This window comes from Pongo pygmaeus, chromosome 19 (genome assembly GCF_028885625.2).
Source record: "Pongo pygmaeus isolate AG05252 chromosome 19, NHGRI_mPonPyg2-v2.0_pri, whole genome shotgun sequence".
Lineage (NCBI taxonomy): Eukaryota > Metazoa > Chordata > Mammalia > Primates > Hominidae > Pongo > Pongo pygmaeus.
The window spans coordinates 75,046,167-75,072,017 of NC_072392.2; the positions used below are offsets into that span (position 1 = coordinate 75,046,167).

Consider the following 25,851-nt stretch of genomic DNA (forward strand, 5'->3'; position numbering starts at 1 on the left):
CCTGGCCAGATGCGGTGGCTCACGCCTGTAATCCCAGCACTTTGGGAGGCCGAGGCAGGCGGATCACAAGGTCAGGAGATCAAGACCATCCTGGCTAACACGGTGAAACCCCGTCTCTACTAAAAATACAAAAAAAAATTAGCCGGGCGTGGTGGCAGGCACCTGTAGTCCCAGCTACTCAGGAGGCTGAGGCAGGAGAATGGCGTGAACCTGGGAAGCAGAGCTTGCAGTGAGCCGAGATCACGCTACTGCACTCCAGCCTGGGCGACAGAGCAAGACTCCGTCTCAAAAAAAAAAAAAAAAGTCTCGACCTAATAGGGGAGCTGGGCAGGTGGGGATAACTAAAAAGGAGTGCATAAAAGAATGTTGTCCAAGTTGGCATCAGGGCTGGGGAGTTTTAAAGGGTCTAGAAGCCTGGCCGTCAATACCCACAACAGTTATGGAGGCAAAGGAAACAGGCCCTTGAAAAGGTAATGTGGAGTGGGTAGCCTCCGTATTGATTAAGAAGGGGATAGACTTACCCTCCACTGTAAGTTACCTGAAGCTTGGCATCCGTGACGGTCCAGGGGGCTTCCGAGGCAATCAGGCAGCATCAGTCTTCAGCTGCTAAGCCAAGGAGATCTGGGAAGGAGTTGGCCAAGGAATGTTGGGTTTGGGCTCCAGGGGCTTTAGGAGCGGCGGCGATGTGAGTCGGACAGTCTGACCTCCAGTGGGGGCCCGCACAGACAGGGCATGGCTTAGGAGGAATCCCAGGCTGCGGGCATTCTGAGGCCCAGTGGCCAGGCTTTTGGCATTTGAAGCAAGGTCCACCAGGATGTTTTGAAGGAGCCCCTGGGAGCTGTGGCTTGGATGTTCTGAAGTTCTTGTATGCTGGAGACATGGTTGTGGGTTGTCTTACAGTGGAGGCAAGTAGCTATAACTCAGAAATGCATTGCTGTCTGGCTACCTCCTCTCTATTATTGTACACCTTGAAGGCAAGGTTGATTAATTCCTGCTGTGGGGTTTGAGGGCCAGATTCCAATTTTTGAAGCTTTTTTCTAATGTCAGGAGCTGACTGGGTGATAAAATGCATATTAAGAATAAGGCGGCCTTCTGGCCCCTCTGGGTCTAGGGTGGTAAAGCGTCTAAGGGTTGCTGCTAAGCGGGCCATGAACTGGGCTGGGTTTTTATATTGATGAAAAAGAGCCCAAACGCTAACTGATTTTGGAGAGGTTGGATAAAGAAAAAGGAGCATTAACCTTGACTATGCCTTTAGCTCCAGCCACCTTTTTAAGAGGAAATTGTTGGGCAGGTCGGGGAGGCTTAGTCGTGGAACAAAACTGTAAGCTGGACCAGGTGTGAGGAGAGGTGATAAAAGGATTATAGGGTTGGGGAGCAGAGGTTGAGGAAGAATTGGGACCTGGCTCGGCCTGGCGAGGAGCAGCCTGGGGAGGAGAGGTCAGGTGGGTCTGTAGAAAAGGAAGATTCAAAAGACTCAGCAACGCTTGGGGTTGGGACTGAAGGGACAGGCGGGAGGGAAAGAAGGAGGATTTGGGATGAGTTGCATTGAGAACAGAGACTAGGGAGGGACCGATGTGTAAAAGAATGCCTGGATATTGGGCACCTCAGACCATTTGTCCATTTTTCGACAAAAATCATCCAGATCTTGTAAAATGGAGAAATCAAAAGTGCCGTTTTCTGGCTATTTAGAACCATTATAGAGTTTGTATTGGGGCCAAGTGGTGTTGCAGAAGAAAATAAGATGCTTAGGTTTTAGGTCAGGCGAGAGTTGAAGAGGTTTTAAGTTTTTAAGAACAAAGGCTAAGGGAGAAGATGCGGGAATGGAGGGTGGAAGGTTGCCCACAGTGAAGGATGTAAGTTTAAAGAGAAAAGTAGAGACATGGAGAAGGGGGGTGGGGAGCAGCCCTGGGCTGCAATGTGGGTGAGCAGCCAAAGCAGGCATCCCTGCAATTGACTTGCCACCAAGGGAATGTGGGTGAATGACCAAGGCAGGTGTCCCTGTGGTGATCAGACACCAGTGGAATGTGGGTGAATAATCAGGCAGGCATCCCTGCAGTGATTAAACACCAAGGGAAGACTGTCTTCCAGAGTCCGTGACTGGCGCCAGAGTTTTGGGTCCATGGATAAAATGTGTCTCCTTTGTCTCTATTGGAGAGGAAAAAGAACTGGAATTGGAAGGACAGGGAGATTGAAGGGTAGTGAGAGAGGGAGATTGAAGGGTAGCAAGAGAGGCTGGAGAAGCGAGTGAAAAGACTGCTTACCCGATTTGAAATTGGTGAGATGTTCCTTAAGCTGGTTGGTCTGAGGACCCAAGGTCGTAGGTGAATCTCTTCACGGAGTGACGGTGAGGACAGGGAACTGGTCTCCTGAAGGAGTCCCTCTGACCTGGGTCTTCGGCACCAAATATCATGCGCATCTATGTGAAGAGACCACCTAACAGGCTTTGTGTGAGCAACAAGGCTGTTTATTTCACCTGGGTGCAGGCGGGCTGAGTCCGAAAAAGAGAGTCAGCAAGGGTGGTGGGATTATCATTAGTTCTTATAGGTTTGGGATAGGTGTACAAAATACATTCTTAAGGGCGGGGGAGAATATTACAAAATACCTTCTTAAGGGTGAGGGAGAATATATCGTATCAGTTAGGATGGGGCAGGAACAAATCACAATGGTGGAATGTCATCAGTTAAGGCTATTTTCACTTCTTTTGTGATTCTTCAGTTGCTTCAGGTCATCTGGTTGTATACGTGCAGGTCACAGGAGATATGATGGCTTAGCTTGGGCTCAGAGGCCTGACATGGGAGGCTTAGGCAGGAGGATTGCCTGAGACCAGGAGTTTGAGAACAGCCTGGGCAAATTAGCCGGATGTGGTTTCTTGAGCCTGTAGACCTAGTTACTCAGGAGGCTGAGTCAGGAGGATCCCTTGAGCTCAAGAGTTTAAGGCTGCAGGGAACTATGGAGGCCAGGGATTCGAGACCAGCCTAGGAAACATGGCAAAACCCCATCTCTATTAAAAATACAAAAATTGTTGGGAGGCTGAGGCGGGTGAATCACGAGGTCAGGAGTTCGAGACCAGCCTGGCCAACATGAAGAAACCCTGTCTCTACTAAAAATACAAAATTAGCCAGGCGTGGTGGCACATGCCTGTAATCTTAGTTACTCAGGGAGCTGAGGCTGGAGAATTACTTGAATCTTGGAGGTGGAGGTTGCAGTGAGCTGAGATCGTGCTATTGCACTCCAGCCTGGGCCACAAGAGTGAAACTCCATCTCAAAAAAAAAAAAAAAAAAAAAAATTAGCTGGGCGTGGTGGCATGTGCCTGGAGTCCCTGCTACTCAGTGGCTGAGGCATGAGAGTCACTTGAACCCCGGAGGCGGAGGTTGCGGTGAGCCAAGATTATGCCACTGCACTCCAACCTGGGTGACACAGCGAGACTCTGTCTCAAAAAAAAACAAACTCCAAACACGCATACACACACACACACACACACACACACACACATCCCCCACATACACACAAATTGCCTTTCTTAGAGTACTGATAACATTTAGATTTTTTTTTTGGCCAGGTGCAGTGGCTCACATCTGTAATCCCAGCACTTTGGGAGGCCGAGATGGGTAGATCACCTGAGATCAGGAGTTTGAGACCAGCCTTTCCGACATGGCAGAAAGCTCGTCTCTACTAAAAATACAAAAATTAGTTGGGTGTGGTGGCGGGTGCCTGTAATCCCAGCAACTCAGGGGCTGAGGCAGGAGAATTGCTTGAACCCGGGAGGCGGAGTTGCAGTGAGCCAAGATCATGGCACTGCCCTCCAGCCGGGGCAACAGAGTGAGACTCTGTCTCAAAAAAAAAAAAGTAATTATTTTTAATGCTTATTATTATAAACTGTGCTTTAATGACTGTTCTTGTCACATTATCTTTTTGAGGTAGATTCCTAGAAAGGCAATTGCTGGTTCGAAGGGACATCTTTGCAAGCTGTTGACTGATTACTCTCCAGAAAAGTCCTGATAATGTTCATTCTTGGCCCCAGGGCACAGGATGTGCCACATCCTTGCCAGGCTGGACATTGTCCCTCCAACTGAAACCCTGAGTTTCTGAGGCCAGGGCTCCTGTCTTTGCCTTCTTTCCTATTTCCACAGTGCCTATAACAGCCGATCTCTAGTGAATGGCCTGTTTTGCTTCTTCCCCACAGTGACCTTCCTGATGCAAAATCGAGAGCCCTTGATAACATTGGCAGAGTTTTTGCCAGAGTTGGGAAATTCCAGCAAGCCATTGACACGTGAGTGACCAAGAATTGCCTCTTCCCCACCTCCACAGTTAGAACTTCTCACCATAACATGAAAATTTGTTTCCGGTGATAAGAATCCAGCCTGGGCAACATAGGAAGACTCCCTCTCTACGAAAAAAAAAAAAAATTAGCTGGGCATACTGTCCTGTGCCTGTGGTCCCAGCTACTTGGGAGGCTGAGGTGGGAGGATTACATGAGCCTGGGAGGTTGAGGCTGCAGTGAGACATGATCACACTACTGCACTCCAGCCTAGACAATATGTTACCAGTGAAAGGTATCCAAGTTATTGGCGGTGAATCTGTGTAGGTCTGCAGCAACCTCAATTCTTGCCTCCTCAGAAGAAAGAATTTGAATGAGGAATGGGAATTTATTAAAAAGCTAGGCCGGGCGCAGTGGCTCATGCCTGTAATCCCAGCACTTTGGGAGGCCAAGTTGGGCAGATCACTTGAGGTCAGGAGTTCGAGACCAGCCTGGCCAACATGGCAAAACCATGTCTGTACTGAAAAAATACAAAAATTAGCTGGACACGTACCTGTAGTCCCAGCTGCTCGGGAGGCTGAGGCAGGAGAATCGCTTGAACCCGGAGGGCGGAGGTTGCAGTGAGCTGAGATCGTGCCACTATACTCCAGCCTGGGCGACAGAGCGAGATTCAATCTCAAAAAAAAACCTTTAGGGCAGGAAAGAAAGGAACGTACACTTGGAAGAGACCCAAGTGGGCACTGAGAAGGACAAGTGCAGTGTTGGTGTTTAACCTTGATGCTAGGACTTTACAGACTGGCCCCTTTCCCCAATTCTTCCCTTAGGGTTGGCTGCCCATATGTGCAGCGTCCTCCTTACCCTTGGGAGGTGAGCACACACAGTGTGTTTAGGAAGTGGCACACATGCCTATCTGAGGCTTTCTTCCTCTCATCAGTGGAGTGCCCCCCGAAGGTCATGCTCCACCATTTTGTCTCTTAATGTGCATGCCTGGGAAGTTGCTTCTCCCTGGCACCTACATTCAATTAACACTTCAGTGCGATAGGTGTGGACCATCAGGAAATGCCCTCTCCATGACACTGGCTGCCAATTTATCACTTTTGTTTGTTTGTTTGTTTCTTTGTTTTGAGATGGAGTCTCGCTCTGTCACCCAGGCTGGAGTGCAATGGCGCAATCTCAGCTCACTGCAACCTCAGCCTCTAGGTTCAAGCAATTCTCCTGTCTCAGCCTCCTGAGTAGCTGGCACTACAGGCGGCCACCACCACGCCCAGCTAATTTTTGTATTTTTAGTAGAGACGAGGTTTCGCCATATTGGTCAGACTGGTCTCAAACTCCTGACCTCAGGTGATTCACCCGCCATAGCATCCCAAAGTGCTGGGATTACAGGCGTGAGCCACCGCGCCCAGCTCAATTTATCACTATTTTATTTTATGTTATTTATTTATTCTTTTTTTTTTTGAGACAGAGTCTTGCTCTGTCGCCCAGGCTGTAGTGCAGTGGCGCGATCTCGGCTCACTGCAAGCTCCGCCTCTGGGGTTCATGCCATTCTCCTGCCTCAGCCTCCTGAGTAGCTGGGACTACAGGGGCCCGCCACCACGCCCGGCTAATTTTTTGTATTTTTAGTAGAGACGGGGTTTCACCATGTTAGCCAGGATGGTCTCGATCTCCTGACCTCGTGATCCACCCGCCTCGACCTCCCAAAGTGCTGGGATTACAGGCGTGAGCCACCGTGCCCGGCCTATGTTATGTTATGTTATGTTATGTTATGTTATGTTATGTTATGTTATGTTATTTTTATGTTATGTTATTTTATTTTTGAGAAGGAGTCTCACTCTGTCACCCAGGCTGGAGTGCAGAGGCGTGATCTCAGCTCACTGCAACCTCCACCTTCCAGGTTCAAGCGATTCTCCTGCCTCAGCCTCCCAAGTAGCTGGGACTACAGTTGTGTACCACCATGCCTGGCTAATTTTTGTTTTTACAAGCTCCACCTCCCGGGTTCACGCCATACTCCTGCCTCAGCCTCCCGAGTAGCTGGGACTACAGGCGCCTGCCACCACGCCTGGCTAATTTTGTATTTTTAGTAGAGATGGGGTTTCCCCACGTTGGTCAGGCTGGTCTCCAACTCCCAACCTCAGGTGATCCACCCGCCTCGGCCTCCCAAAGTGCTGGGATTACAGGCATGAGCCACTGTGCCCAGGTGTGCATTTTCCAAATTAATATTTTAATAATAAGCACGGGCCAGGCCAGGCCGGGCCAGGCGCAGTGGCTCACGCCTGTAATCCCAGCACTTTGGGAGATGGAGGCGGGCGGATCACAAGGTCAGGAGTTCGAGACCAGCCTGGCCAACACGGTGAAACACTGTCTCTACTAAAAAAAAAGAAAAAAAAATACAAAAATTAGCCGGGCATGGTGGCGTGCACCTGTAATCCCAGCTACACAGGAGGCTGAGGCAGGAGAATTGCTTGAACCCAGGAGGCAGAGGTTGAAGTGAGCCGAGATCACACCACTGCACTCCAGCCTGGGCAACACAGCAAGACTCTGTCTCAAAAAAATAAATAAATAAAAAATAAGCACAGGCCAGGCATGGTGGCTCACGCCTGTAATCCCAGCACTTTGGGAGGCCGAGGTGGGCAGATCTCCCGAGGTCCGGAGTTCAGACTAGCCTGGCCAACGTGGGGAAACGCTGTCCCTGTTAAAAATGCAAAATTAGCCAGGCGTGGTGGCACACTCATGTAATCCCAGCTACTCAGGAGGCTGAGGCAAGAGAATCACTTGAATCTGGGAGGCGGAGGTTGCGGTGAGCCAAGATGGCGCCACTGCACTCTAGCCTGGGCAACAAGAGCGAAACTCTGTCTCAAAGAAAAAATAAAATAAAATAAAAATAAAATGGCTGGGTGCGGTGGCTCACGCCTGTAATCCCAGCACTTTGGGAGGCCGAGGTGGGTGGATCGCCTGAGGTCGGGAGTTCAAGACCAGCCTGACCAACATGGAGAAACCCCATTTCTACTAAAAATACAAAATTGGCCAGGCGTGGTGGCGCATGCCTGTAATCCCAGCTACTCGGGAGGCTGAGGCAGGAGAATCACTTGAACCCGGGAGATGGAGGTTGCAGTGAGCAGAGATCTTGCCATTGCACTCCAGACTGGGCGACAAGAGCGAAACTCTGTCTCAAAAAAATAAATAAATAAAGATAAAAGTAAAAAATATTGGCCGAGTGCGGTGGCTCACGCTTGTAAACCCAGCACTTTGGGAGGCCGAGGCGGGCAGATCACGAGGTCAGGAGATCGAGACCATCCTGGCTAACACGGTGAAACCCCGTCTCTACTAAAAATACAAAAAAATAAGCATGTTGGCAAGCACCTGTAGTCCCAGTTACTCAGAGCAAGAGAGTGGCGTGAACCCGGGAGGCGGAGCTTGCAGTAAGCCAAGATTGCGCCACTGCACTCCAGCTTGGGCAACAGAGGGAGACTCCGTCTCAAAAAAAAAAAAAAAAAAAAAAAAATATATATATATATATATATATATATATATATAAAAATTTGGAAAATACAGAAAAATAGAGAAAAGTATTCAGTCTCACCACCCAAAGACAAGTACTGATTCTAATCCTACTCTTTTATTGATACTGTGTTTTTTCATTCCAATCTTTTTTGTTTTGATTTTCTCTCTTATATTCTTAGTAATTTTTTTCTTTTTTTTTTGAGACGGTCTCACTTTGTTACCCAGGTGGGAGTGCAGTGGCACAATTATGGCTCACTGCAATTTCAACCTCTCAGGCTTAAGCGATCCCCCAACCTTAGCCTCCCAAGTAGCTAGGCTACAGGCGCACACCACTGTGCCTGGCTAAATTTTGTATTTTTTTGTAGAGATGAGATTTTGCCATGTTGCCCAGGCTCGAACTCCTTGGCTCAAGCAATCCACCTGCCTTGGCTTCCCAAAGTGCTGGGGTTACAGGAATGAACCACCATACTTGGTAATAATATTCTTAAACATTATTTGTGTTGTGTGTATGTGTGTGTGTTTTGAGATGGAGTCTTGCTCTGTCACCCAGGCTGGAGTGCAGTGGCGTAATCTTGGCTCACTGCAACCTCCACCTCCCGGGTTCAAGTGATTCTTCTGCCTCAGCCTCCCGAGTAGCTGGGACTACAGGCGCCTGCCACCATGCCTGGCTAATTTTTGTATTTTTAGTAGAGAGACAGGGTTTGCCATGTTGGCTAGGCTGGTCTCAAACTCCTGACCTCAGGTGATCTGCCCACTTTAGGCTCCCAAAGTGCTAGAGACATGAGCCACCATGCCAGCCTCAACTGTTGTATTAAATTCCACATTCCATAGATGTTACCAAAATAGTCTCAGTAGTCTTAAAATATCTTTATGCTTATGAACTCCACCCTTGTATCTAAAAGAACTGGTAGTTGGAGAACAAGTTTTATTCCGCCACCCAGCAGGAAGCCTTGGCATCCTGTGGCCCAGTGCATGGTTTTGGGGGATGAAGCTGACCCTGGTTCTTCATGTCTCCAGGTGGGAAGAAAAGATCCCTCTGGCAAAAACCACCCTGGAGAAGACCTGGCTGTTCCATGAGATCGGCCGCTGCTACTTGGAGCTGGACCAGGCCTGGCAGGCCCAGAATTATGGCGAGAAGTCCCAGCAGTGTGCCGAGGAGGAAGGGGACATTGAGTGGCAACTGAACACCAGTGTTCTGGTGGCCCAGGCACAAGGTATGGGCTCAGAGATGACCACCCTACCTTTTCCAGCCTTCAGGCCCAGCTCACACCAGGGCTAGGAGTCCTGTGGACTGAGTTTACCATCCCATTGTTTCTCCTTCCCAGATTATTCTGAGAGTGGTGATAAGCCACTCCATTTTTGACCAGCATGTGATTAAGTGCCTACATTAAGCAAAGTTTGGTTAGAACTTGGGGTACTTTGAGCCTACCTCTGCCCTTGAGGAGCTCAGCTGCAGACCCACACAGCATCGTGTCATCCTCACAACAGTGCCCATATATTGAGCCACTTTCCTTCTGCCTTGGTACTTTGTTTTGTTTTGTTTTGCTTTGTTTCATTTTGTTTTTGAGACGGAGTTTCACTTTTGTTGCCCAGGCTGGAGTGCAGTGGTGCGATCTCGGCTCACTGCAATCTCTGCCTCCCAGGTTCAAGTGATTCTTCTGCCTCAGGCTCCCGAGCAGCTGGGATTATAGGCGTCTGCCACCACACCTGGCTAATTTTTTGTGTTTTTAGTAGAGACAGGGTTTCACCATGTTGGCTAGGCTGGTCTCAAATTCCTGACCTCAGGTGATCCAACTGCCTTGGCCTCCCAAAGTGCTAGGATTACAGGCGTGAGCCACTGTGCCTGGCCCTGTTTTGTTTTTTGAGACGAAGTCTCACTATGTTACCCAGGCTAGAGTGCAGTGGCACAGCTCACTGCAACTTTGGCCTCCCAGGTTCAAGCGATTCTCCTGCTTCAGCCTCCAGAGTAGCTGGGATTACAGGCGCACACCACCACGCCCAGCTAATTTTTGTATTTTTAGTAGAGACGGGGTTTCACCACGTTGGCCAGGCTGTTCTCGAACTCCTGACCTCAGGTGATCCACCTGCCTCAGCTTCCCAAAGTGCTGGGATTATAGGCATGAGCCACCACACCCAGCCAGCATTCTTGTATTGAATCATTATGATGTAGGCATTATCATCCTCATTTTAGAGATAGGGAAACTGAGGCACAGAGAGGTTCAGTAGACTCCCCAAGTCCTATGAGGGAACCTTTTTTTTTTTTTTTTGAGATGGAGACTCACTCTGTCGCCCAGGCTGGAGTGCAGTGGCGCGATCTTAACTCACTGCAACCTCTGCCTCATGGGTTCAAGTGATCTTGTGCCTCAGCTTCCTGAGTAGCTGAGATTACATGTGTGCACCATAATACCCAGCTAATTTTTTGTATTTTTAGAGATGCGGTTTCACTATATTGGCTGGTTTCAAACTCCTGGCCTCAAGCGATCTGCCCACCTCAGCCTACCAAAGTGCTGGGATTACAGGTGTGAGCCACTGCGCCTGGCCGAGGAAACCTTTTATTTTTTAATTTATTTAATTTATTTATTTTTATTTTTTGAGATGAAGTCTCGCTCTGTCACCCAGGCTGTAGTGCAGTGACACAATCTCGGCTCACTGCAACCTCTGCCTCCTGGGTTCAAGCGATTCTGCTGTCTCAGCCTCCCGAGTAGCTGGGATTATAGGTGTGTGCCACCACTCCCGGCTAATTTTTTTGTATTTTTGTAGAGATGGGGTTTCACCATGTTGGTCAGGCTGGTCTCGAACTTCTGATGTCAAGTGATCTGCCTGCCTCGGCCTCCCAAAGTGCTGGGATTATAGGCATGAGCCACTGCACCCGGCCTCCAAGGGAACCTTTTAGAGTGATGGAAATGTTCTAAAATGGGATTGTGGTGGCCATTGTACAACTCTGTAAATTTTCTTTTTTTTTTTTTTTGAGATGGAGTCTTGCTCTGTCACCTAGGCTGGAGTGCAGTGGCACAATCTTGGCTCACTGCAACCTCCGCCTCCTGGGTTCAAGCTATTCTCCTGCCTCAGCCTCCTGAGTAGCTGGAATTATAGGCGTGCACCACCACACCCGGCTAATTTTTGTATTTTTAGTAGAGATAGGATTTCACCAAGTTGGTCAGGCTGGTCTGGAACTCCTGACCTCGTGATCCACCTGCTTCAGCCTCCCAAAGTGCTGGGATTACAGGTGTGAGCCACTGTGCCCAGCCTCAACTCTGTAAATTTTCTAAAAATCATTGAACTTTATCCTTACAAACCGGTGAACTTTATTTATTTATTTTTTTGAGAAGGAGTCTCACTCTGTTGCCCAGTCTGGAATGCAGTGGCGCGATCTTGGCTCACTGCAACCTCTGCCTCCCGGAGTCAAGTGATTTTCCTGTCACATTGAGATAACTTTAAATTACATACTCAGTTAAAAATTAGGCTGGGGCCAGGCATGGTGGCTCACGCATGTAATCCCAGCACTTTGGGAGGCCGAGGCAGATGGATCACCTGAGGTCAGGAGTTTGGTACCAGTCTGACCAACAAGGTGAAACCTCGTCTCTACTAAAAATACAAAAATTAGCCGGGTGTGGTGGCACACGCCTGTAGTCCCAGCTACTCGGGAGGCTGAGGCAGGAGGCTTGAATCCAGGAGGCGGAGGTTGCAGTGAGCCCAGATTGTGCCACTGCGCTCCAGTCTGGGTGAAAGAACGAGACTCTGTCTCAAAAAAAAAAAAAAAAAAAAAATTAGCGTGGGCATAGTGGTTCACACTTATAATCCTGGCACTTTGGGAAGCCAAGGTGGGAGGATCGGTTGAGCCCAGGAGTTTGATACCAGCCTGGGCAACATAGGGAGATCTCATCTTTACAAAAAATAAGGCAACATAAAGCGACCTCGTCACTACAAAAAATAAAAAATTAGGGCCGGGCACAGTGGCCCATGCCTGTAATCCCAGCACTTTGGGAGGCCAAGGTGGGCAGATCACAAGGTCAGGAGTTCAAGACCAGCCTGGCCAACATAGTGAAACCCCATCTCTACTAAAAATCCAAAAAATTAGCCGGGCGTGGTGGCGCATGCTTGTAATCCGAGCTGCTCGGGAGGCTGAGGCAGGAGAGTTGCTTGAACCTGGGAGGCGGAGGTTGCAGTGAGCTGAGATGGCGCCACTGCAGTGAGCTGAGATCCTCGCGACTGTGAGACTCTGTCTCAAAAAAAAAAAAAAAAATTAGCTGAGTGTGGTGGCAGGCACCTGTGATCCCAAATATTTGGGAGGCTGAGGTAGAAGGATCACCTGAGCCCAGGTTGAGACTGTAGTGAGCCATGATCATGCCACTGCATTCCAGCCTGGGATACAGAGCGAGGCCCTGACCCTCACTCCAAAAAAAAAAGAAAGAATGAAAGAATAATTCTGAGTGATTTACTCTCTTGAATAAGCATGTGACTCCTCTGCAGACCTTTAATGTCAGAGTCCCACTGGTCTTGGAAGGAATACTGCAACTCCACATATTTTCAGAATTACATTTAAATTTCCTTTCAAGTGTAATAGCCTTTTTTTTTTTCTTTTCTGAGATAGAGTCTTGCTTTATCACCCAGACTTTAGTGCAGTGTCATGTCCCTGTATTCATGGCTCACTGCAGCCTCAACCTCCCAGCCTCCGGTGATTCTCCCTCCTCAGCCTCCCGAGTTGCTGGGACCACAGGTGCCTGCCACCATGCCCAGCAAATTTTTTTTTTGGTAGAGACAGGGTCTCCCTATGTTGTCCAGGCTGTTCTGGAACTCCTGGGCTCAAGCAATGCTCCCACCTTGGCCTCCCAAAGTGCTGGGATTACAGGCATGAGCCACGGTGTCTGGCCAAGTGTAATGGCCTTTTATTTTATTTTATTTCTTTTTGAGATGGAGTTTCGCTGTTTCACCCAGGCTGGAGTGCAGTGGTGCAATCTCAGCTCAGTGCAACCTCTGCCTTCCAATTTCAAGTGATTCTTCTGCCTCAGCCTCCCAAGTAGCTGGGATTACATGCGTCCACCACCACGCCTGGCTAATTTTTGTATTTTTAGTAGAGACGGGGTTTCACCATGTTGGCCACGCTGATCTCGATCTCCTGACGTTGTGATCCACCTGTCTTGGCCTCCCAAGTTGTTGAGATTACAGGCGTGAGCCACCACGACTGGCTGTAATGACCTTTTAAAGTCTGACTTATGAATACAAGGGCTTATTTTCCCCATGGGTCTCAAAGCAGTGCTTGGGAGGAGGATAGATCTTGGATATACTCAATTGTAAAAGAAAGCAGTGGTTTGTGAAGACCTTGGCTGGTAAGCACTTTCTCCTTTATGAAGCTCTTGGCCAGGCAGGGTGGTTCACACCTGTAATCCCAGCACTTTGGGAGGCCAAAATGGAGGATTGCTTGAGGCCAGGAGTTCGAGACCAGTCTGGGCAACATGGTGAGACCCTGTCTCTATTAATTTAATTATATATATATATATATATTTTGAGACAGGGTCTCACTCTGTCACCCAGGCTGGAGTGCAGCAGTGCAATCTGGGCTTACTGCAACACTGACCTTCTGGGATCAAGGGATCCTCCCATCTCAGCCTCCCGAGTAGCTGGGACTACACTCATGCAGCCCCACACCCAGCTAATTTTGTATTTTTGGTAGAGATGGGGGTCTCACTATGTTGCCCAGGCTGGTCTTGAACTCCTGGTTCAAGTGATCCGCCTGCCTTAGCCTCCCAAAGTCCTGGGATTACAGGTGTGAGCCACCGCACCTAGCCTATGTATGTATGTATTTATTTTTAATTAATTAATTTTTTTGAGACAGTCTTGCTCTGTCACACAGGCTGGAGTGCAGTGGCGTGATCTCGGCTCACTGCAACCTCTGCCTCCCGGGTTCAAGCAATTCTTCTGCCTCAGCCTCCCGAGTAGCTGGGTTTACAGTCGCCCGTCACCATGCCTGGCTAATTTTTGTATTTTTGGTAGAGATGAGGTGTCACCATGTTGGCCAGGCTGGTCTTGAACTCCGGACATCAAGCAATCCACCCACCTTGGCCTCCCAAAATGCTGGGATTACAGATGTGAGCCACCACACCCGGCCTGACCTATGTATTTAATTTTTTAAAATGAAGTGAAGCTCTGAGGGCTCTAATCAATCACTCAATCAATCTGCTAATCATTTCAGTCCCAGCTCCAGCACTAATTGGCACGGAGAGCCCAGATCAGCCGCTTTTTCTATAGGTTCAGATTGTACCTGAGTGGGGCCTGGACTCGAGACAGCTGAGGTTCCAGCAGCTGGCCCATGGATTGCATCCAGCCCTCTATGCTTTGGTCTGCATATCATTTTTGAAAAAAATGAATGACCACTTAAAAAATACGAATTTCTGGCCGAGCGGTGGCTCACACCTGTAATGCCAGCACTTTGGGAGGCTGAGGCAGGCAGATCACCTGAGGTCAGGGTTTAAGGCCAGCCTGACCAACAGGACGAAACCCCGTCTCTACTTAAAAAACAAAATTAGCCAGGTGTGGTGGCATGTGCCTGTAATCCCAGCTACTCGGGAGGCTGAGGCAGGAGAATCGCTTGAACCTGTGAGGCAGAGGTTGCAGTGAGCCGAGATTGCCCCATTGCACTCCAGCCTGGGCAACAAGAGTGAAACTCTGTCTCAAAAAAAAAAAAAAAAAAAAAAGAATTTCCTCTTCTGGAACAATCTAAAGATGGAGCAGCATGCGGTTTTCTCCTCCACTCTAGAGACATATGATGTGTGAACTAGACTGCACCACAGTCCCCTTCTCTCACCAATGCCTTTGAATGAGGCCCAGGTTCCTCAGTCCTGGTTCTCGATGGTGACATAGCCCAGGAACAAGGTGGAAGGGATGGTGCTGAGCAGCTCAGTGATGCTTCCCTGGGGCCTGGGACCCACTACAGCTCACACAAGCTTCTGATGGGCCCTGGCAGTGCTCGAGTAGCCAGAGGCTCCATCGTGCACCACACGTTGTCACACTCTGTGTTGTGCCTTCTCCCCTTGCTCTCCAGTGAAGCTGAGAGACTTCGAGTCAGCCGTGAACAATTTTGAGAAGGCCCTGGAGAGAGCAAAGCTCGTGCATAACAACGAGGCGCAGCAGGCCATCATCAGTGTGAGCCTTTCCACCCACCGGGCTTCGGGTGTCAGGAGTGGGGTCGGGTAGTCAGGCCTTCAGTTCCCCCTCAGCCTGCTTGGGCAGCCATTCCACAGCTGTTTTTGTTTGTTTGTTTGTTTTGAGACAGAGTCTTGCTCTGTCGCCCAGGCTGGAGTGCAATGGCACAATCTCGGCTCACTGCAAGCTCCGCCTCCCGGGTTCACACCATTCTCCTGCCTCAGCCTCCCAAGTAGCTGGGACTACAGGCGCCCCTCACCACGTCCGGCTAATTTTTTGTATTTTTAGTAGAGATGGGGTTTCACTGTGTTAGCCAGGATGGTCTCGATCTCCTGACTTCGTGATCCGCCCGCCTTGGCCTCTCAAAATGCTGGGATTACAGGCGTGAGCCACCGCGCCCGGCCCAGAAACAAAAATTTTACAAAATCTATTTACCTTTGCTATGTACTCTGCATGCTGATATTTCCTATTGCATTCTGTTTTCTTATTTTTATTTATTTATTTATTTATTGAGACAGGGTCTCACTCCCGTTGGCCAGGTCAGAATGCTGTGGCACTGTTATGGCTCATTGCAGCCTCGACCTCCTGGGCTCAAGTTATCCTCCTGCCTCATTTTTACATTTTTTTGTAGAGATGAGGTCTCACTATGTCTTGAACTCCTGAGCTCAGGCAATCCACCCTCCTCAGCCTCCCAATGTGCTGGGATTACAGGTGTAAACTGTGCTTGGCTTTTTTTTTTTATTATATTTGTTTTTTGAGACTGAGTCTCACTTGTCACCCAGGCTGGAGTGCAATGGTGTGATCTTGGCTCACTGCAACCTCCGCCTCCCGGGTTCAAACGATTCACCTGCCTCAGCCTCCCGAGTAGCTGGGATTACAGGCGCCTCCCCCACCGCGCCCAGCTAATTTTTGTATTTTTAGTAGAGATGGGGTTTCACCATGTTGGCCAGGCTGGTTTGGAACTCCTGACCTCAAATGATCTGTCCGCCTCGGCCTCCCAAAGTGCTGGGATTATAGGTGTGAGCCACCTCACCTGGCCATAATTTTTGTATTTTTAATAGAGATGGGATTTAGCCATGTTGGCCAGGCTGGTCTCGAACTCCTGACCTTAGGTGATCTGCTCGCCTCAGCCTTCCAAAGTGATGGTATTACTGGTATGAGCCACCATGCCCAGCCTTTTTTTTTTTTCTTTTTTTAAATAGAGACGGGGCCAGGCATGGTGGGACCTAGCCTGGGACCCAACGTGGTGCTGGGACTCGGCAACATGGCGAAACCCTATCTCTAAAAAATAAAAAAAATTAGCCAGGCGTGGTGACTCACTCCAGCCACTTGGAAGGCTGAGGTGGGAGGACCACTTAAGCCTGAGAAGTTGAGGCTGTAACAAGGAGTGATCTCACCCCTGCACTCCGGCCTGGGTGACAGAGCGAGACCCTGTCTCTAAATAAATAAATAAGTAGAGATGGAGTCTCAGTATGTTGGCCAGGCTAGTCTCAAACTCTTGGCCTCAAATGATTCTCCTGCGTTGGCCTGCCAAAGTGCTGGGATTACAGGCATGGGCCACTGTGCCTAGCCTTATTTTCTTATTTTCTTTTTACTTTTTATTTATTTATTTTTAGACAGTGTGTCTCTCTGTCACACAGGCTTAGTACAGTGGTGAGATCATAGCTTACTGCAGCCTTGACCTCCTGGGCTCAGGCAATCCTCACACCTTAGCCTCCCATCTAGATGGGACTACAGATGCATGTCACCATGCTGGGGGCTAATTTTTTATTTTTTGTAGACTCAGGGTCTTACTCTGTTACCCAGGCTGGTATCAAACTCCTGGACTCAAGTGATCCTCCTGCCTTGGGCTTCCAAAGTGCTGGGACTGAGCCACTGTACCCAGCCCTCATTTTCTTTTATCAGCAGTCTCCAAGCTTTTCGGCACCAGGCTCCAGTTTTGCGGAAGACAATTTTTCCATGGACCGGTGGTGGGGGAAATAGTTTCGGGATGAAACTGTTCCACCTCAGATCATCAGACATTAGATTCTCATGAGGAGTGTGCAACGTAGATCCCTCACATGTGCCGTTCACAATAGGGTTCTCCCTCCTATGAGAATCTAATGCCACCACTGATCTGACAGCCTAATGCTCACTTGCCGACCCTCCGCTCACCTCCTGCTGTGTGGCCTGGTTCCTAACAGGCCATGGACCAGTCTGTGGCCCAGGGTCTAAATTGACGTTAGGACTTGCAGTTTGAAAAATACTACCTCCAGGAGACAAAAAATCTAGTGTGATTTCGTCATTCTCTTGCCTAAACCTTTTATTGCTTCCCGGGTGTCTCTGTTTCTGACTTTTTCCCACAGGGGTAGGAAGGCATTGGGTAAGCTCTCCCCTGTGGGCCTCTCCAGCCTTCCTGCTGGTCAGTCCCCAGCCCCCATCACCTTGCATTCCAGCTCCAGCCAATACCAGCTTCTCGTCTTCCTAAACAGGCTTTCTTTTTTCTTTTCTTTTTTTTTTTGAGACAAAGTCTTGCTCTGTCACCCAGGCTAGAGTGCAGTGGTGTGACTACAGCTCACTGCAGCATTGATCTCTGGGCTCAAGAGATAAGTATCTGAGACTACAGGTGCCGGCCACCATGCCTGGCTGATATTTTTAATTTTTACTTTTTGTAGAGATGAGGTCTCACTATATTGCCCAGGCTGGTCTCGAGCTCCTGCACTGAAACGATCCTCCTGTCTCAGCCTTTTAAAGTGTTGGGATTACAGGTGTGAGCCACCACACCCGGCCTAAACAGGTTTCTTATGCCTCATAACATATGCTGTTATCTCTGCCTGGAATATTCTAAACCTTCCCTTCCCACCTACTTCACCTGGCTAACTCTCACTCAACCTTTAGGTTTCAGCTTAGATGTCCCCTCTTTGAGGCGGCCTTCTCTGACCCCTCAGTCTGGGTGAAGAGCCCTCACATCTGGCTTTCACAGCCTTGATATGTCCCCCATCAAAGTCCACGTTGTGCACTTGTAATTGCCTAGACTTCCATTGCTCAAGGAGGCAGCTGCTAGCCACGTGTGGCTAAAGTTAATTAAAACTAGGCTGGGTGTGGTGGCTCATGCCTGTAATCCTAGCACTTTAGGAGGCCGAGGCGGATGGATCACTTGAGGTCAGGAGTTTGAGACCAGCCTGGCCAACATGGTAAAACCCCATCTCTATTAAAAATACAAAAAATTAGCCAGGTATGGTGGCACACACCTGTAGTCCCAGCTACTTGGGAGGCTGAGGCAGGAGAATCGCTTGAACCCAGGAGGTGGAGGTTGCATGAGCCAAGATCATGCCATTGCACTCCAGCCTAGGCAACAGAGCGAGACTCTGTCTCAAAAAAAAAAAAAAAAAGTAAATAAAATGTAAAATTCTCAGTCACACTAGCCACATTTCAAGTCATTAATAGCCACATGTGAGGCCAGGTGCAGTGGCTCACACCTATAATCCGAACACTTTGGGAGGCTGAGGCGGGTGGATCACGAGGTCAGGAGATTGAGACCATCCTGGCCAACATTGTCTCTACTAAAAATACAAAAATTTAGCCAGGTGTGATGGCACACTCCTGTAGTCCCAGCTACTCGGGAGGCTGAAGCAGGAGAATCGCTTGAACCTGAGAGATGGAGGTTGCAGTGAGCCAAGATCACGCCACTGCACTCCAGCCTGGGCGACAGAGTGAGACTCCGTCTCAAAAAAAAAAAAAGAAAAAGCTACATGTGGCCTATGGGTGCTACATAATACAGATCTAGAATAGTCCCATTGTCACAGAAATTTCTGTTGAATAGTGCTGGCCTAGACTGTCTCAGGAGGCAGAGACCAGGGGAGAAACTTGGAGGTGCTCTGGGCTCCCCCACCCCACCCACTCCCAGTGCATCCAGGTGGACGCACAAGCTCAGTAAAGTCTGCACACCAACCTCACAGGTGCACACTCACCCAGGCCTCTTCCTCCCGCTTCTGACCAGACAGCTTCCCTAAGCCCTTCTCACAGCCAAATTCCAGAGCACCACTGGCACGCAGCTGGACCCCAGGAAGTATCTGCTGGAGTGAAGTAAATGGGGCCCCTGTCCTTGGGGAGCTTGTGCCATCATTGAAAGAAGCCAGATTGCATAACTTGTGGGCAGCAAAGGGGCATGGCCTCAGGGACCAGCCTGGGGTCTGGTCTGCAGGCACCGGGCAAAGAGAGCAGGGACCCTGAGAAGTGAAGGCTCAGGACACTCCCAGTGGGAGGAAGACCTCATGCTGTGCTCTGAAGGACAAGGACAGCAGAGCTGGCCAGGCCGAGGAGGGGCAAGTGCACTGAAGACGTGGGAGGCTGGCGCTGAGGGCCGGTGGCCGGCAGAAGAGAGATCCTGGCCTGGGTCCCAGAGCTGGGGGGGTTCCTGGTGGCGGGGGATAGTGGTGACGGAGCCCCAGACAGTCAGCACACCAGCCTAGACTTGAAGGGCTGTGGACAGCAGAAAAGTGACCTGATCTCTGTTTTTTGGGAGGCAGGTTCATGGTGAGCTGTTTGTAAGGACTAACACTGTTTGTAAGGCTAACACTGCCCTCTCATGGCGGAGAAATCATACCCAAAAGACCCCAGCAGGCGCAGTCTATCCCCTGCCACCACACAGCCCAAGGAAGCCCAGGCCTAGCATGTTGTCGTCCTCGTCATATACGCCGTGTCCCCAGCTCTGGCTTCCAGGCGAAGAGCACCCACCTCACTGCAGCCCTGCCAGATGTACCATGCGCCACATACTTCCATGTGATCGCCCTGCAGACAGAGAGCATGGCCGTTCAGTTCAGGAAATATTCACCGAGTGTAGATTGGCTCCAGGCTGCCAAGCCCAAATGTGTGCGGCCATTGTCCTGGCCCACAAGAAGATTACAACGAAAGGCCAGACACAGTGGCTCACACCTGTCGTCCCAGCACTTTGGGAGGCTGAGGGCAGGAGGATCACTTGGGTCCAAGAGTTGTAGACCAGCCTGGGCATCACAGCAAGACCTTGTCACTTAAAAACAAGAAACAAACAACAACAACAAAAAACAGTTACTCGGGAGGCTGAGGCAGGAGAACGGCGTGAACCCAGGAGGTGGAGCTTGCAGTGAGCTGAGATCGCGCCACTGCACTCCAGCCTGTGTGATAGAGCGAGACTCTGTCTCAAAAAAAAAAAAAAAAAAAAACAAAGCACAAACTCTGGTTCATGACCAGCACCATAGGGGACTAGGGGAATTCAGAGTGAGAGAGCCCCAGCTGGGAGGCAGAGCTGGAGGCTTTCCAACAAGGAGGATTTGAGGTCACCTTGAAAGCTAGGCAGTAGTTTGAAGGGTTAGGGGCAGAGAGAAGGTACCTGTGACCCTCACTTACTCCTCATGGGACCAGGCCCCTGACCCCTCACCCTCCTGGATTGGCAACTCCAGGTAGGAAGGCTCACAGTGGGAGGGAGGTGGGGGGTGGGCAGACCAACACCACAAGAGAGTGCATCCAGGCCCCGGAGCTGCTCGGTAGACACTACCACGTGTAGCTGGTGTTCTGTCAGTGCCAGCCACGGGCCTGCTATGAGCAAGAAGGCAAGACCTGCCCTCCAGAGGCTCACAGGCTGAGCTCCAGGCCCCTATGGATCGTGCACTCGAGTTGGGGAAACTGCAGACATCCTGGAAGGCCCTTCTGAAGGCAGGCCAGCCCCCAGCCTGTCCCCTTGGAGCGTTTCTAGGTCTCTTCAGTGCTGCCTTGCTGAATGCTTGCAGGTTTGGATTGTCTTTTTGCATTGACTGAAGCCAAAAGCAGCTTTAGGTAGTTCATCTAAAGGTAGAAATGAGTAAATGGACACAACTCCCAATACATGCCTAAGCCCAAGAGAAATGCATTTGACTGACTCGCAGTCATGTATCTCTCAGACACAATTTGGTGTGGATCATTCTGAGTCAGTAAGTGTAGATTAACCTGAGGGTAGGGGTCATTGGAAGGGCCAGAGGGAAACCGTGGGTGGCAGGTTCCCACCAGAGCCCTGCCTTCTGGGATTGATCTGGGTGGGGAAAGTTAATGGTATAGGTGCCAAACATAGGGGCTAAGCTCCCTCTACCATCCACAGGCCTTGGACGATGCCAACAAGGGTATCATCGGAGAATTGAGGAAAACCAACTACATGGAGAATCTCAAAGAAAAAAGTGAGGGAGGTAAGTTCCTGAAACTCTGAAGAGGCAACTTCAGCATTCTCCCTCTGCTTTCTTTTCCTCTAGTCTGAGACACACGCGACAGCAGCTCCCCAATCTGGGGGCTTGGCACTGCCCACCACGCATTCTAATTTCAGTGCCACCAGCAGCCCTAGCCTATCTCTGGGGCAGTAGAGGGCGAGGATTCAGCCCAGCATGGGCTGGACTGTCTGGCCCCAGAGCGCACTCATTTCTCTCTTCAATTGATTCATCAAGTATATGGTGAGCACTTGTCATGTACCTGGAAGGTGTTAGATTCTGGGAAGACAGAGGCCCATCCCTGCCCTGGAGGAGCCCATGGCCCTTTGGGCAAGGCTGACCAGTGAAGTTGTCAGCTGCTGGGATCCTGCACTCAGGTGCTACACCGAGGTGGAGGTGTGCTGCCATGAGGGCGCATGCAACGGGGCATGGGCTCCTCTGGGGAGGCAGAGGAGGCTTCGACGAGGAAGAATCATCTACCTCCAACTCCAAAAGATGCCCAGGAGTTTTCCAGGAGAGAAGTGGGAGAAGAAAGGCATTTTCCAGCAGGGAACAGCAGGGCCAAAGGCACAGAGAAAGAATAACAGTAGCTACACTCTGGGGGCTCTTACTGCGTGCCAGGCACTGGGTTAAGCACCAGACAGGAGTGATCTTGTTGGGTCTTTACCCCGCTAGGAGGTGTAGGTGCTGTGGGGGGAAAGGGAGGCTGAGTGAGGTGAGTGCTCTGCCAGAGTCATGTAGCTAGGGAGGGGTGACCCGGGGCCCCACTCTCCCCACCTACGGCGGTGCTCTCAGGCCAGCAGTGTGATGGGTAGGTGCAGAGGGGCATGAGGTGCAGAGGCTGCCTGACAACTGTGCCTTACCACATTCTTTCTCACAAGGTCTCCAGGGAGTAAAGAGGCCTTTGGCCCCCTGCCTTTGGGCTCTCCTTTCCTGCAGGGAGGGAGTGAGAGAAGGAGAAGCAGAAGATGGCTGAGCAGCCCTACCCCACTGGAGAGGGGCCTAGAGGAGCAGGGGTGTTAAGCGCAGTAGCCGACCCCCATTCATGCTTCCCGCAGGCCAGGCATTCTTTCAAAGACTTTGTGTGCACGGACTCATCCTATCTGTATCCGTTCAGGAACACTATGAAGGACACGTGTTATTAGCTTGACTTTATGGAGGACATGGAGGTAGAGGGGTTAGAGGCTACAGTGGTTTTCAGTCTTGGGCAGTCTGCTCTAGAACCTATGTGTCTAGTGACACAGACAGCCTTTTCCTGCCCGTCTGTGGAGCTCTCACTCCAGCCAGACTGCAGTGAACAGAGCTGGGGCTGGAGGTCCGGGAGGACACAGCCCAATGCAGATTCTCGGCTGCAGCCCTCCAGGCTGCAAGGCTGAAATTCTTTCTGGTCCAGGCAGGGCAGCTGGAGGTTTCTGGGCACCTGAGCAGCCAGATGACAGCCCTTTATTATCCAGCACCTGCTCTGTGGTGGCTGGACCCCCTCAGAGGGGCTCTGTCTCTGCCCCCACATGCCCTTTGAGCTGCTCTGAGAAGCCACAGGAGCAACAGCTGTGGAGAGAGACTCTGCCGGGAAGCAGGCAACACCCCAGTCTCCCTACCCTGGCCTGCGTCCTTCTGCCTGGAGAACTGCCGGGCACATCCCTCTCAGAACAGCAGGTGGCAGCATTGCATCTGTTTTCACCTCCAAAGGGCTGTGACCCCTGAGACCCGAGACCCTCTGCAGATACCTCAGTAACGAGTGGTTTCCAGGAGGAGAATGTAAGACAGACGCAGAAGGGGATGTAACTTTTCTCCATAACTGATTAAAAAAACAAACAAACAACCATTTAGGAGCAAGGATCCCTTCGCTTGTAAAATAACTCTTCAGCCGAACTTTCTGTTAGCAGTGTATATCTTTATAGGAAACCTATCTTTTTCCGTATGTTTTTCCTATATTTTCATAGGAAACCTCCCAACAAATAATGAATGTGCTTCCCAGGGACAAAGAGAAAGTGTCAGAATGAAGATGCTGGAGAAAACCCTTCTGTCGTTTTCCAGCACCTATGCTATTTCTTGTAGGGAAAAGAGAAGGTGCTCTGGGGTCAGACTGTCCTGGGTTCAAATTCTGTCTCACTTGCACACTTGCAGTGTGACTATTGTGTGATTTCTTTTCTTTCTTTTTTTTTTTTTTGAAACGGAGTCTTGTTCTGTCATCCAGGCTGGAGTGCAGTGGTGCAATCTTGGCTCACTGCAACCTCCATCTTAGCCTCCCAAAGTGCTGGGATTACAGGCATGAGCTGCTGTGCCTTTTTTTTTTTTTCTTGAAATGGAGTCTCCCTCTGTTACCCAGTCTGGAGTGCAGTGGCGCGATGTCGGCTCACTACAACCTCTGCCTCCTAGGTTCAAGTGATTCTCCTGCCTCAGCCTCCTGAGTAGCTGGGACTACAGGCTTGTGCCACCATTCCCGGCTAATTTTTTTTTTTTTTTTTTTTGAGATGGAGTTTTGCTCTTGTTGCCCAGGCTGGAGTACAATGGCACAATCTTGGCTCACTGCAACCTCCGCCTCCTGGGTTCAAGCGATTCTCCTGCCTCAGCCTCCCAAGTAGCTGGGATTACGGGTGTCTGCCACCATGCCCAGCTTATTTTTGTATTTTTAGTAGAGACGGGGTTTCACCTTGTTGGCCAGGCTGGTCTCAAACTCCTGACCTCAGGTGATCCACCTGCCTTGGCCTCCCAAAGTGCTGGGATTACAGGCGTGAACCATGCCGCCTGGCCGTGTGATTTCTTTTCTATTGGTCTTAGGTCCCTTGACTGCAAACTCAAATCAACTGCAGTGTGCATTTTCGTGATGTCTGGATCGGATAAGCTATACAGCCCTCACATGATGTGCACAGGACGGAGCTGGGCTCAATGATGGTTCCCTTTCTCTGCTTTTGGAAAGGTGTGCTGTCAACACCAATTTAAAAAGCTGGCAAAAACAGTCATTCTCAGGGCCTTTCTCTCATCTGCCTCTCAAAAGCACAAGCCTCCACAGAGATGAACAGTTTCTTTTTTTTTTTTCTTTCTTTTTTTGGAGACAGGTCTTGCTCTGTCACCCAGGCTGGAGTGCAGTGGCTTGATTTTGGCTCATCGCAGCCCCAACCTCCTGGGCTCAAGCAATTCTTCTGCCTCAGCCTCCAGGTAGCTGGGACTACAGGCGCCAACCACCACGCCTGGCTAATTTTTGTATTTTTAGTACAGACAGGGTCTCACTGTGTCACCCAGGCTGGTCTGGAACTCCTGGCCTCAAGGGATCTGCCTGCCTCAGCCTCCCAAAGTGCTGAGATTATAGGCGTGAGGCACCGCACCTGGCCTGACATGAACAAACTTTTATCTTTCTTCCTGCTTTTCTCTTATTTTTCAGAAACTTCACTGTATGAAGATAGAATAATAACAAGAGAGAAGGACATGAGGAGAGTGAAAGATGAGCCCGAGAAGGTGGTGAAGCAGTGGGACCATATTGAGGATGAGAAAGAGACAGATGAGGACGATGAGGCTTTTGGGGAAGCTCTGCAGAGCACAGCAAGCAGAAAGCAGAGTGTGGAAGCAGGAAAAGCCAGAAGCGATTTGGGAGCAGTTGCCAAGGGCCTGTCAGGAGAATTAGGCACAAGATCAGGAGAAACAGGCGGGAAGCTACTAGAAGCTGGCAGAAAAGAGTCAAGAGAAATTTATAGAAGGCCTTCAGAAAAATTAGACCAAAGACTCTCAGGAGAATTCAGCAGACAGGAACCAGAAGAACTAAAGAAACTTTCAGAAGTGAGCAGAAGAGAGCCAGAAGAACTGGGAAAAACACAATTTGGAGAAATAGGAGAAATGAAAAAAACAGGAAATGAGATGGAAAAGGAGTATGAATGAAGCCGTGGGTAGAGATGAGGATCAGGAAGCTGGTGTTCAGAGGGATCATGGGATCTTATTAAACTGGATTTTCAAGCGATTTATCTGTTCTAGGAAAAATGAGGGTTTTACTTCTGCTGCTTTCCATCACTATTTTGCCATTAAATAGGTGTCTTTCACTCTTGCAAACCCTGAGTCTGTCACTTTGCCTTCACCCCTGCCCATTCTTGGAAGAGCATCGTGGAAGAAATGAGAAAGGTGCCGAGAAGAAAGGGTTTCAGGAGGGTGAAGATACGGGCGCCTCAGGGAACAAGAAGTCACAGGGAGGAGAGGGGAAGGCCTGGGAGGACAGGTGCTTCCCACACACTGGTGACTGACTGAGTCCCTCCAGTGCGCAGGACAGCGGGGAGGCTTTATGGATGGAACAATGGTGGGGCGGCCCCAGCTATCACAGGTAGGAGAATGCCGCAAGCCAGAACCAAGCGAATGCTGGGAGTGAGGCCAAAGATAGGGGAGTGGCCTGGGAGTCGGGAGGGCAGACAGACTCCGCCTCTGACACCTCTGGGTGGCACAATCAGGTAAATCGGGCTCTCCAAGCTAGCTTCTCCTCTGAACAATGGGATACCTGCCTCAGGAGTTGCTGCAAGGACTGAGTGCTTAGCACAGCACTTGGACAGGAAACTCAAAAATCCAACGGAGCTCTCAGTGGTTTCACAGAGGAGGTGGCAGCTGAGCATCTGGCCTCAGAGGATGTTAGGATTTCACTCCGTTACTCATCTGTCCCTTTGGCCATTGCCATCCTGGTCTGTCTCCACAGCTCCTAGAAGGAAAAAAGGTCGGGGCTGAGACTGACTTTCGCCTGGCACTGGGCCTGGACGAATGAGGCCAGTGAAGCATTTCAGATGCAGAGTTTA

General features: G+C 50.0%; 1 protein-coding gene across 3 annotated transcripts in view; it reads left to right on the forward strand.

The window, feature by feature from the left end:
* ODAD4 (outer dynein arm docking complex subunit 4) overlaps positions 1-25,126 on the forward strand; it is a 40,448-nt gene extending 15,322 nt beyond the window's left edge. For all 3 annotated transcript variants that reach the window (XM_054457552.2, XM_054457553.2, XM_063656639.1), the window contains 5 exons: positions 4,185-4,271; positions 8,775-8,971; positions 14,797-14,897; positions 20,986-21,070; positions 24,468-25,126. In XM_054457552.2, the coding sequence (XP_054313527.1) occupies positions 4,185-4,271; positions 8,775-8,971; positions 14,797-14,897; positions 20,986-21,070; positions 24,468-24,958 (961 nt within the window). In that variant the 3' untranslated portion in view covers positions 24,959-25,126. The remainder of the gene's footprint in view (positions 1-4,184; positions 4,272-8,774; positions 8,972-14,796; positions 14,898-20,985; positions 21,071-24,467) is intronic.
* The last annotated feature ends 725 nt before the right edge of the window (positions 25,127-25,851 follow it).